The sequence below is a fragment of the Apteryx rowi genome, unplaced genomic scaffold (genome assembly GCF_003343035.1).
Source record: "Apteryx rowi isolate R43461 unplaced genomic scaffold, aptRow1 scaffold_31, whole genome shotgun sequence".
Lineage (NCBI taxonomy): Eukaryota > Metazoa > Chordata > Aves > Apterygiformes > Apterygidae > Apteryx > Apteryx rowi.
The window spans coordinates 1,675,175-1,687,952 of NW_020449530.1; the positions used below are offsets into that span (position 1 = coordinate 1,675,175).

The window sequence follows — 12,778 nt, forward strand, 5'->3', positions numbered from 1 at the left end:
TTTTTTTTTTTTTGCCAGGATAGTGACATCTACCATACTAGGGCTTTGCTAGTACTGCCATACCACTGTAGCTTAAATTAAATGTAGGGAAGGCTTAGGACCTCAAATTATTTGACTACTACAATCACTAAAATGAAAAAAAAAAAAATTGAAACAACTCACTTATTTAGTACTAATGAGACAGTCCATTTGTGACCATTAGAAAGCATTGATTGATTAGTTTAAAAACAGTCCAAATTGTTAGCCTAGCTGTGATCAGAGATGCATGAAAAGAAAAGAAACAGGATTCTGGTAACAGAACTTGCGCTGTGCAAAAGCACTCTTAGAACTGTAGCATTCAACCTTTCCTTGAGCTACAGGCCCCTGAACTTGGCCCCCAGCCAGGCTGAAAATCACAGCCCTCGCAAACAGCAAGAATGAATTTTTGTAGTCATAGTCTGCTTGCTAGAAGAAAGGTTAGGAAATAAACAGCCAACTGCAAACACCACACCAATAGGACCTTCCACTTCCCTTGTTAACTGTATGTGGCTATAGCATCCACGTAACTGCTGGAGAGACCCTCTTCTATCTAGAAGGTAAACTGGTGTCCAAAACCAGGTGCAATACTAAACAGAAAGCATGCTTCCACTGCATCGTCTGGCTACATGCTAGGAGTGTCTGTTCAAAGACTGGTAAGTACCTGGAGCAGGCAGATGCTCAATAGGTCATACTTGAACAGACAGAAGTCTGGGGGCTTCATTGCTTTCCTGGCTCAAGCTTGTTCCATCGTTAGGCCAGATGTAGTATTTAGGCATTAACCTCTATATTCTAGGCAGCCAAGTTACTGCAAACCCCTAACTCAACTTGCACACAGCCCAGCAGGAACTGAGACCTTAAGTTCTCAAGGTGCCTCTCTGTGTGCCTAGTGCTGTTCTGATTTTGACCCGAGTTGCTTGAAACTGCTATGCCAACTACAGCTCCACGACCCAGGTGCTCCTTAAGTTTCCTATGGTAGGAGTCCCCTGAACTCATGCATGGCTGCAAGGGGAGGGGACATGGCTCTAGGTCTGAGTGGTTTGGGCATTTATATAACACAGGGATTCTGAGTTTCAGTCTTTGCTCCCAGGCCTGTTGTTTTAGGTTTGCTTTATGTAAAAAGACCTTGCCCAGTTCCCAGTAGTAATGCCTAAGTGAGCCTCCCTATAGCCAAGTTAAGTATAACTGAAATCTAAGTCACACTTTAGTTTAAAAGCCTTTTCCTTGACAGCTCCTTATTTAGCATGCTACCAACTGCAATTTCTTAAGTACCTAACTCAGACTGTGGCTTCCAAGCAAGGTCTCTTAGTTGTGTACAGAGGAACTCCATACTGCAGTATTTCACACCTTTTGCAGATATAGCTCTTTGTAGTTTTATCATCTTAGCTTGAGGATGTGCAGCAGACAAGGATAACATGAAGAAAGAATGGGTCGAAGATATTTTGTTAAGGTACAGTCCACTTGAGGACAGATATTGAGGCACTTTTGGGAAGGGGATAAGCAACACAAGTGAGAATAATTCTATATGCTCTTTCATAAGTATATAGCTACTGTCTTTCCTCTGCCAGCTACAAGACTCACTAAGTAGGGGTTGCAAGCACGTAGTTCAGTGTCATTAGACCATTCAGTTCAGGATTCCCTTAATATACTTTAAAATAGGGGGGAAAAAAATCCATTTTCTAATTCACACCTATCATAGAGCAAGAAGCCTGGCACTCAAGTCAGTCATAACACTGTCATCTGAGCTCGTCCAGCCCCTTTTGTCACTTCCAAAGGGCCTATGCTAGCACTGACCACAGGACTCCAGATTCAGTGGAATTCAAGTCCATAACTGACTTTTTTTTAGCTAATGGAGTGTTCCTAGAGGAAAGATAGGTATGTGAGCAATTTTATAAACGTGGTTAGAGGGATGTGGGAGAAGAGGGCACATGTTCTTTCTGAATCATCAAATCAATAAGAGCCTAAGAATGGGATTAYTGGCAAGGGACCAAGTAACCAAAACACGCAGTTGTGCAGCTGATGCTCCATTCAAAGTAGCAACACACCGGATACTTGAGATTTTCACCCCACTGCAAAAAGCTTTAAAAAAAACAAAAGTTGTTTGTTTTTCCCACTACTGCTGCCTTCTTCCTCTCACTGCTGTTTGCTGGCGAAGATACTTTTTATTTAGAGCCCCGTTGGGCTCTTTGTGTCAATATGCTAGGGACCTTTTTCCCCCTAACTTGCATGGATTTATCTTCTCATCTGTCCTGTGCTCATCTCCTGCACTACTAGTAAAATAACCACTTACAGAGAAGGGTGAAAAGAACACCTTTTCCTCCACAGCTTGCAAACAAGTTATCTAGAGTGTCCAAAAAAACCATCTCTGGTTTAGAGTGGATTTGGGTACTGCTGTATAATCCACTGAGTGACCACAGATGGGGGATTTCCCAAATGTAGATGCATCATCTTCAGCAAGGAGAGGACTTGGATCAGGTTAAGAACAGCCCTATTCCCACAGAGACCATGCCCGGAAAGGAAACAGAAAAAAGCAGTAGGAGAGGGGCAGGCCTATCCTGACTGCAATAAAGCAGCCCTTGCCACATAGGAACAATCAAGTACCCTTGCAGATGGTGTCACCTGCCAATAAATACTGTTTCAACACGTTAAATGAAGCAAAATGTAAACATTCTTGTACATCCGTGACAAAAGAGTATAAGGACCTCTCCTCTCAAAGAGAGGAAAGCTCCAGGGGGGTACCAAGGGAGAGAACTACGGTGGTGGGAAGGCAGAAATACTGCCCCTATACTGTACCTGCAGCAGCAGGAGTCAGTGGCATGAGGAGGTCCCCGTGACAGCTCAGGTCACATAGCACGACAATGAGGATCTCAGCAGGGCACCAAGAAACAGCAAAAAAAGATCAATTCAATTTCACAACAGTATTTTTGTTTTTTGTTTTTGTTTTTAGGCCAACCTGCTACCTTTTGTACACAGAAAAAGAGCAGTCTATGATCAACAGTAAAGTCCAGAACCCCTAAGCTGAGGTTCCTTCCACAGCAGGAGTATATATGTGACAGTCCTTTCTTCTCAATATTCAAATTCAAACAGCTCAAAATCCAGGAAGTTTTCTACAGAAGCCATTATAGAACAAGCTTAAAACAAAAATTCCCTAGAATCTGCCAGGTTCTTACTGACTTACCAGCATATTAGGATGTGGGAGGGATAGGAAAAAGTAGCAAGAACTCACCTCATGCTAAATTGGAGAATGTGCTAAAATCTCTTCATTATCAGATCACTTAAGAAACAGGCTCATTACCAGAAGTACAGTAGGCAAGGTTATTTTTTTTAAAAAAGGACCTTGTCTTTGTGCTTTATGAAGAGTAAGCTTACAGTAAGCAAGCTCACGTTTCAGTTTTTACATTATCCCAAGTTCCTTTTCACCTACCTTCATCTGCTCTAAGCCACAGTGCCAGCATAAACCCTCAGAGATGGTCAGTAATTTTGCCTGGAAAATCTAAGATCTTGCCCACAAAGCTGCAGTACAAAGACAGACACAGAAATGCACAATGAAATAGAACACCTGCAGTTGATCTGACATAACTAATATGTACGACAATACTTAAAAGGTTTCTCTTCAAAAGCATTTGAAACGTGACTGCAGGAAGGAAGAGGGATTTTTTTTCCAAAGTAACTTTCTCAGCATTTGTGAATCTGTAAGTTTAGCTAATTACAGATTCAGAGTCGCAAAAGAAACTGCACTGAACACCACTCAGGGTCAGGCCAGGAACAGACAAACAGAGGAGATATTTAATGCTGTTTTGCTTAGTTACTAGAATCCATTACTATATGTATCTGGGATTCTGTCACAGCCAAGACCAAGATAGGACTAAATACACTCTGTGCTTAACTTGTGAAAGACAATACAGACTGCAGCATGATATAGGACAAAATAGCATTTAACCTTTGAATTTTACAGGTGGCATCAGTTCATGTCTCACTTTCATGTAGTTTTGCCATTTATTTGCTCAATGTACACTTGTATCAAAGTACTTATCAAAATGGCACCACGTCTGGTATGAATTTTGCATCTCTGGTAACTGAAGTGTGGCAGTAAAGTAGGCTGGGCAGGAGCATGTCAAATGGATTCTCAGACCAGCAAATAGCAGTGTACCTCCCCCACCTTCCTTGCTAGCAGCAAGCGCTGTTCTGCATCTGCCCCCCAGAAACACCAGAATGCTCAGAGATAATACGGCTCTAGAGAGGCAGCTTCTTTACAGGATGGGGCTCCAATAAATGTTAGGGGCCAAACCAGGTGTGAGCAAAGAGGTAAGAATAAGCACTCTCCCACTGGGGTTTAGAAGGAACCTGCAAGGTTACGAGGAGCAGTGCAGTACCTGAGAGGAAGCCGAGACAAAAGGGAGACCAGCCTCTCGCTACAGGATTCAGGTTGGCTAATGTTTGTTAAGGAGGGCTCGGGGGTGCGACGGGAAGTGACAAGACAGCACAGCTGCAACAGCGGGTCAATCTGAGAAGCTAAAAATTCCAGGGGCTGACAGCAGCTGGCTCTCCCCTTCCCCTGGGGATTCTCTGTTCCAGTTCCTAGAGTATGAGCACCCCTTTCTTCAGCACCTGCACTTAAGTTCTTAAATTTGCGGATTTTTTTTCTTTTTTYTTTTTTTAAAAATACCTCTGTACTTTAATCACGAAAAACCAGTCCCCACCCTAATTCTACTAAAAACATGATTGTCCATAGCTGGAGGCTTATTGAATAACCTCATCCCATCACCATTTACTCAAGTGTCCAATTAAACAGCAGGCAGCTCAACCTTTAGTTAACACAACTACAAAAATTGGATAATGCTCTCTTTTTTCTCCCCCCTCCTCCTCCTCCTCAAGAAAGCTCTGTTACTTCTTTCTAAGCGCCAGTGCTACTCCAACTGCTACAGCTAATATAGCTACTGCAGCAGCCCCACCGTACAGCAATATAGATTTCCCTTCTGGCAATAAGATAGGCTTCTCCTCTGCAGTGGAGGATTTCTCTTCCATTTCTTCCAAATGGCCCTCTTTCCCCACTTTTTTTTCCCCTGGAAGCAGTATTTTCTCAGGTTCTGGTGCAGCCTTTTCTTCTGACGGGGCTAATTTTGGAACAGGTTTACTTAAGATGGGGATTTCAGGTTCAACAGGTTCTTCAGCCACTTTTCCCTTTTCCTCCTGTTTTGTACGCAGAAGTGCAGAGGGATGCACTTTTTCAGCAGACACAATTTCAGCTTTAGGTTTTACCTCCTGTAAAGAAGCAGGGGGTTCTGGGAATGCCGTATGCATGGTCTCTGCAGCGACTGCTGACACCACTGCTTCCTCAATCCCCTCTGGTATCTCTTCCTTCTCCACATGAACAATATCGGAGTTGGAAGAGTTGTTCTCACTCCTTTCTTCACCCCCTCCGTTGCTATCCAGGCTTTTGACTTCTTCAGGATCCATGGCCACTTGCTGCCAGGACTCGGGTCCCAGGGAGACCGGCAGGCTCTCCGTGTGCCAGCTCTGACTTGCTGACAGGGAGACGGGCAGGCTCTCTGACTGCCACGACGTGGTCACCGTGGGGGACTCTGGGGGGCTCACCTGTCCTGAGTTGTCACTAGTCAGGATGTAGATATCATTACTGTCCTCTGCGATGATCCCTGGGTACTCTTCCTCTTCAAATTCCAAAGTAAAGACTGTCCCCTACAAATGAAAAGGAGGACACAGCGCATGAGCAACGAGTTCAGCATTACGTCCCCTGTACGGGGAGGTACAAGACACCTGGAAACTTAGTAAGGCTGACAGCGAGATCAGAGGGCCTCTGCAGGAGCAGGATTTGTCTGACCTATATTTTAGAAGAGCTTACAAAACCCAGCTGGTCCTACTGGGATTTTCCGAGAGCAGAACCACTTAAAGAGCTTTGCTGTGAACCCTTCCTTTCCTTGAAGTTACTGCATCACTCAGTACATCGCCAAAACATATTGTTATTAACCAGAAAAGAAGAAACTTAAGTCCAACACAACAGGCATGTGAGCCCACTTGAATATCTCTTCCCTCTCCATTTTGTGCAAGTGCTCTGTATTGTTTGCCCATTTTTATATAAGGGCTTTTCTGGTACGTTAATTTTATTGCATTTCCAGTGCTATCTGAAGCCTGCATTTCTATTTTGCACCAACGAGCCAACAAGTTGTAACTTATAGTAATTCTCATAATTTACTAAGAACTAATTTAGCTATTCTTGAAGTAGTTCACTTTCCAAGTCTGGCATTGTAACCTTGGCCACACAAGTTAAGTTAAACCAAACAAACGATCACAGACACCCAAAAATGCAAAGAGGGTTTCTTTTGTTTTATTTAGCTGGATAAAGGTCGACATTCTAAAAACTTGACACTGGGCTCCAGTTAGAGAAACTGCAAGTGTGAAATACTGATTCCCCCCTGTAAAAAGAACAGCATTGTAGATTCCAGTCATGCATGGACTGCTGAGTAAGTACCACAGAGGAGATTTGCTTCAAGAGGAAAATTACAAGACCAAAAAAAAAAAAAAAAAAAAAAATTAAGTGCAAAAGAAGAATCTCCTAAGATGGCTGTGATAGTAAGAACCCCAAAGTTGGCTAAGCCATGTAATAAAAGCATGAGAAACCAGAGTAAAAGGTTTCATCACTCCCTTGTTCCTAACAAAAATTTGAACATTTTACCATTAACTGCAATACTAGGAACCCCTTCAATGTAAATTCCTCTCTCAATTATCAACCTTTCCAATACAGTCCCATCATAACACGAAGCATTAAGGGGGGGAAAAAAAATAAAAAATCCATTCTTCTCATTTCTCTGTGCCCCCTTCCACACACATTAGTTTTCCTAAAGCAGGCCCCCTCTTTCTGAAACCCTTCCCAACACCTATGAATTTGGGTTTTGGTTCTGCTCCAGTTTCCTACTATGGCTTGGTAGGAAAATATGCAATGAATACAGGGCCTACAAGTCAGTAGTTTCTAACTTCTGGTAGGCATAGCAGAATTCACAATGACTATGCCAGCAGCAAAGTGTTTTTCTCTCACAGAAAGGCGAGCGGTCTGGATTCTCCATAAACATGGAAGTACTTTCTGCAGAGCTACCAGACGCACTGCAGTTCTTCACTTTGCTAGAATAGGGAATGATCTCAGAAAACAAAAATGAACAAGAAAAACCCTGAGCTGGCAGACACAGGAGAGAAGCATAAAATTGGGACTTGAGAGATTTATAGACAGTAACATGGTGCAAATTATCACCATATCAATAAACTTTCTGACAAGGGCTCACTGAAGATTGAGTTGTGTATGGTGTGAGGTCTCTAACCATTCCCCCAAAACACCCTGCCATTCTGCGAAACTGGATGGACTCATTCCTGGAGACTTTACAGTGTAGGCTGCAGTACAGGAGAGCATTGAGAAGATAAGGATTTCATAACTTATTTTGGTATCACAGAGGTGGGATCTAAATATCATCTAAATATCACCACTGAATTCTGGAAAATATACGTGCACTAGTAAGAGCATTTTGTAGAACACTTTAAAAGGAACTTTTCTTGACAAATTTGTTTAAATTGCTTGGATGTCGGAAGTGTCACCTGGATCAGTAACAGGTTCAGAAACTTTGAAGAGAAATGATAAATAAAATTCCTCAAGGGGAGGGTTAAAAGTGATCAAGCTGTTCACTAAGCAATTGAAGATGCCCACAAAGCCTTGATTCAGAAAGAAATAAAAAATAATACTGCATTACATTTATGAAAATGTTTAGACACCACACATATGCCAACAGATCCAAAACAAGTTCTGTCTTATGAGCAGTAACCGAGAACTCAAAACTTCAGTACCCTCTTGAAAATCTCATTTCATTTAGAAAACAAACATTTTTCAAATGCAGCTCATACCATAGAATAAAATGGACTTCTATGACCTAGGAAGAAACAGCAAGTGTTCCAAAGTAAGGGCAAAGAAAAAGAAGACCAAAGAAGAGTAAGTAAATTAAAATGTTACCGTATCCAAAGAGACCAAATACTGACAACTGCAGGCCAGAGTTCCTCCACAGCATATAGGAACAGAATTCAATATCCACATGCAACATCCTTTCATTTTGTTCCACTGGAAACTCAAAATCAGAAGCAAGTCAGTCACAGTAGTTAACTTCAACTGCCTTGTATAGAGTTTGGAAAGGTGGCCCACTTTCCAGACACTGAGATCATACATTTGCTCCCTTCATCACTGGGATTTTCTCTGGATGTTGATTAAGTAAGAAACAGTTTCACTGTAATATAAATATACTAAGTCACCTACAATCACAGCAAATTCTGTATTTCCACAGGCTTTACAGATTCAGAATAATAGCAATTAAACAATGAAATCATGAAGGGTAAAACTTGCAATCTCATGAACCTCTAACACTACCCTCCTCTCCACTCAGTATTACCCTTTAACAAGTCATAATCAATTTATTTCCTGTTCAGAGCTCATCACAGCACAACAGACTACATTTGTAATCTGATGCTAGCAGAAACTAGCATGGGAAGAAATGCCGCATAACTGACAACAATTCTTGTCTTAACATACCACTGGGAAGGGCATAGATTCTATTGTGATTGATTAAACATGCAGCATTTGAACAAAATATTCTGAAACTTCACTACGTTTCTACAGCATTGTGAGTTCTGGTATTTGTAACAAACTTCTTTCCGTTAATAAACTAAAAAACACACTAACTAGGACCATATTCAGATTGCCTAGATTCCCCTGAAGTTCTTATACTAAGACAATGGTGAAAGTCAAGTGCCTTTGAGCAGCGATTCAGCAACCAATGAGGGAGCCACCTAAGATCAGTCAATAGGAATTATTAAGTAAAAAGGCTGTGGTAGAATTTAAACCATCCCAAAATTCTTCAGTACATATTCCTCTAACCCTTGCCTCTTTTCTCTGAAGAGACAGATGGCCTAAGGCTGAAAAACCTGGGAGAGACCTAAAATACTGTGTGTCAATCTATGATTTCATTACTTTTTCATCGAAAGCATTTGATGACATAACAAGCATTATTTAGGATGCAAGATTAACATTTCTTGAGCTGAATTATTCAGAAAATCAAGAGGACAAAGCTAGGATTTTGTGCTGAATGGGTCAGGGGTTGCATTTTTCTTTTGATTTTTTTTTTTCTTTTAAAACAGCTGCCATAAAAACTCAGTGATATTTAGGACAATTCTCTGCATCCACCTACAGATGTGATCCAGAAGCAAAGCTCCCACAGACAGATAATTCAGGATAGGATGGACCATCTGGAAGGACTTTTAATAACCTGAGGTCTTATACAAGCCATACTTTGTAGATTTAACAATAAATAAGAAATGTATGCATGTTTCTTTGCCTGCTTTATCTATTGTGAATAGATAATCCACTGCTCCAGACCAGAGAGATCAGAGTTCCCTTTTTTCTAATTTGGGACACAAGACTTGCAAACTTGAAGAGCTTTTCCCCACCCAGCACACCTACAGAATGACTTTGTGTATGTCTACAGAAGCAAGTCCTTCACTACACCATGCTACCAGTCCTCATTCCAACCACTACTTTTGAGGTGAGAGTTGGCACAAGTCATGATTAGGAGAAGGAGAACTAGAGAGTTTCCTCTCTAGTTAGAAAACAATAAAGATGATCCACAGCACATGGCGCAGTCTTGAAGAGAAGACCAACTCATTTCTGTTGGGGTGGCATTTGCAGATTTAAAAAATCGAGCTCCACAAGTCTTCTACAAGTGACAGAAAGCACCTTTAACAGACATGCTATATTCTCCCTAAGGACAGATTCATAGCATAGTCCTTATGGCATAGTTCTTATGTTCATATGTCATAGCTCATATGCATTTATTTGTGCAATATGAACGTGTATGCCACATGGTGAGCTACAGTAAACAACTGTAAACTGGTAATAAAATAATGAAAAAAATACCCTGAAAACTGCTACTATAGGCTGAACCTATCAGCTTGGATTCAGCTGTAGTCCTGCCAGCATCAGAAATCAAAATTTTGAGGAAAATCACTCTCAGCAGTGGATTCTGAACACTACCACCTTTAACATATAGTCAGAAACTGCTGCTTAAAGACACCTGTCAATTTTCAATCGTGATTTAAAGACAATAAGCATAAAATAACAATTCAAGACTTGGAACATGACCCTCATGGTGACTATTCTTTTTCATAGTTTTCTAGTAGAAAGGACTGTTATTAATTGTATTGAAACAAGCTGACTTACTAACTGTAGCAGTTATTTTTCAGAAAAATACTCTTAACTCCACATAAGAAAAAAAAGTCTTATTTACCAGAATATTAATTTCAGCCTGATTTATGCAAAGCTGCTTCTGATGGAAATTGATATTCAAATTAAAATTCAGAAAATCTCAAAGATATGAATAATTTTTTTCCTACAGAAATAGTGTTGCATATGTAATGGAGATGTTATTAGACAATGAATGCAAACAGAGACACCCATTAAGTTATCTAACAGAGCATTAATTGCACCTTAGACAAGACTTCTAAACACCCAGCCCTGTGAACTACTGAAGACCAGATGCATGCCAAAAAACTTTCTAATTGTTGTGGAAGCCCTAGAACTTTAAGTGTGACAAAGCTGAATGTTTTAAGAACTGGAAATCAGAAAGTTACCAAATTATGACTGACTTGACAAGTATCACACTAATTCCTTTGTATCGTCTTCCCAAAGCTTTAAATATGGAGAAAGCGATTTTACTTGGACTTAGAGAATCTCTGCAATTTGCTTGCCAGGTTGTGCTGCTTAAAAAGCTCTCGTCAAGTCTGTAGCGCTGAAGCCACTGCGTTTTCCTAATAGAGCAAAGAAAACTGCCTAACACACACAGTTACAGGGTACATAGCATCTGGCTGATGGCCGCCATTCACATGCATTCATTTGTGCTGCATGAACATAGCACATATGGTGAGACATGCAAGGGCTTGGACTGCAGGCACACACAAAGTCATCTACTGGGTAAATCTTTACCCACACATTTTGCTGAGCCCTTAAGCCAAGCCAGTAAGCAAAGACAAAGTAGAAGTGCCTCTCCTCGTTTCCCACTGAACATTTCCTCAATTTCTCTGCTAAAGCATCCAGAACCAGCCTGTCAGTTTGCTCACCTGCTAGACGATGCCCAATTAACTTACTCTAGGACCAGGTTTTAGCTAGATGTTAATGTTTGCTCTAAAACAAAGATAAAGTTGTACTAAAAATCTTCCAAAACAAATATTCTTCAATTAAAAGTGTTTCAAAAAGTTTGACTGGTTTCTCTGGTTCAGTTTTTAATGAAATTTAAACACACAAGTAACAGTTAACACTCTGTTCACACTGCTACTGAAGTGCAATGAATGACCCAGTGAAGAAACTCACTAAAAATTCATTTAAAAAAAAACAAACAGAAAAGCTCGACAGCCAAGCAAGCTTCCCATGTCTTACACCACAGATCTTGATTTTGTCCAGTACAGGCAAAAATTATGTATACTGACAGGAGTCAGTACAGACAGGAGTGCCACCTTGTGGAAAAAATCTGTTCCCTGAATTTTTATTATTTATTTATTAAGTTTCCCTGAAACTAAATAGGCCCATATAAAATCCCCAAGAAGAAAAACTCCTTGAAGTACAGGAGGAAAAGCTGACAGACTGGGCAAAGAAAGTGGCAAGTTCCAAAAGAGGAATCTTTACTACAATAAAAAAATTCAAAAAACACAACACAGTAAGGAAGTTCCTTAAGCTGGAGTTACTGACTTTACCTTGTAACACATCCTATCAAAGGGAAATGAGGTTCATTCAACACTTTCTTCACACTCTGATAGCATCACAGCGCCAATACAAACACTAGAAAACCATCAAATGCATTCCTGTCTACAGTCCAGTGTCCGAAAAACAAAAGCAACAAGTCATGAACTGGCCTGTGTCCAAGAACCCCAAGAGATTTCCCTCTAAAGAATTAAGCAAATTTCCCACACTAACAAATTTCCCCAGAGATGGGAATGCAGAAGTCATATGATTCCTAGCTCTAATTCAGGAGCAGCCTTACACCAGTGACACAATAAAGTGCCCTCTATGCCGATGCCAGAGCAGGAACAGCTGTGCCCACAAATTACCAGTATAGTCGGGACAGCTTCACTCCAGCCTAAAGCAAGTCAAGCTAGAGATTCCAGTCACTCTGTGCCTCTGTATTCAGCCAGACTATTTTATGCCTCTTCGGAAACCAGTACACGTGCAAACTCTTTCCGAATTCAGACTACACCGTTGTTATGTCAATCCTCCAGAGAAATGGATTATAAAACGGTCAGCAAGCAATGTCCAGATCTAAAATACTCTTACAAAATAAAAAGTAACAAAAAACTCCCAGGCATCTAAGGTATTATCTATCTATATAAAACTGTTAAGATAGGGGGAGCCAAGAAAAACAGAGCAGAATTCACAAAAAAGACCATCTCCTACTTAAAATTTTTTATAAAATTAAAAAAAGGCACATGAATCAAATCAAAGCACACTGATATTACAGCCACAGCTCTCAATCCTTTCAGGGAGTATTTTGGCTAGAATAGACAGCCTGCAGAAATGATCCCATTCCTTCTCCTTCCCTCCAACATACCCTCCACTACCTGCAGAGTCAGCTCCAGTGCAGTACCTTTGAAGATTTTAGTTTTAGCAGTTTAAACTCAAGTAAATTCAGTAATTTAGAGACCATTTCTTCATACAGACTGATTTGAAGAGCCT

General features: G+C 40.7%; 1 protein-coding gene across 9 annotated transcripts in view; it reads right to left on the reverse strand.

The window, feature by feature from the left end:
• Positions 1 to 12,778, reverse strand: part of BCL2L13 (BCL2 like 13) — a 43,873-nt gene continuing 31,095 nt past the window's right edge. For 5 of the 9 annotated variants that reach the window (XM_026070437.1, XM_026070438.1, XM_026070439.1 and 2 more), the window contains 2 exons: positions 8,024 to 8,128; positions 1 to 5,712 (listed from right to left, as the gene is read on the reverse strand). In XM_026070437.1, the coding sequence (XP_025926222.1) occupies positions 4,900 to 5,712; positions 8,024 to 8,128 (918 nt within the window). In that variant the 3' untranslated portion in view covers positions 1 to 4,899. Of the gene's footprint in view, positions 5,713 to 6,395; positions 6,447 to 7,686; positions 7,729 to 8,023; positions 8,129 to 12,778 lie in introns of those variants that run through there. The other 4 variants (XM_026070442.1, XM_026070443.1, XM_026070440.1 and 1 more) reach the window with 4 other exon arrangements.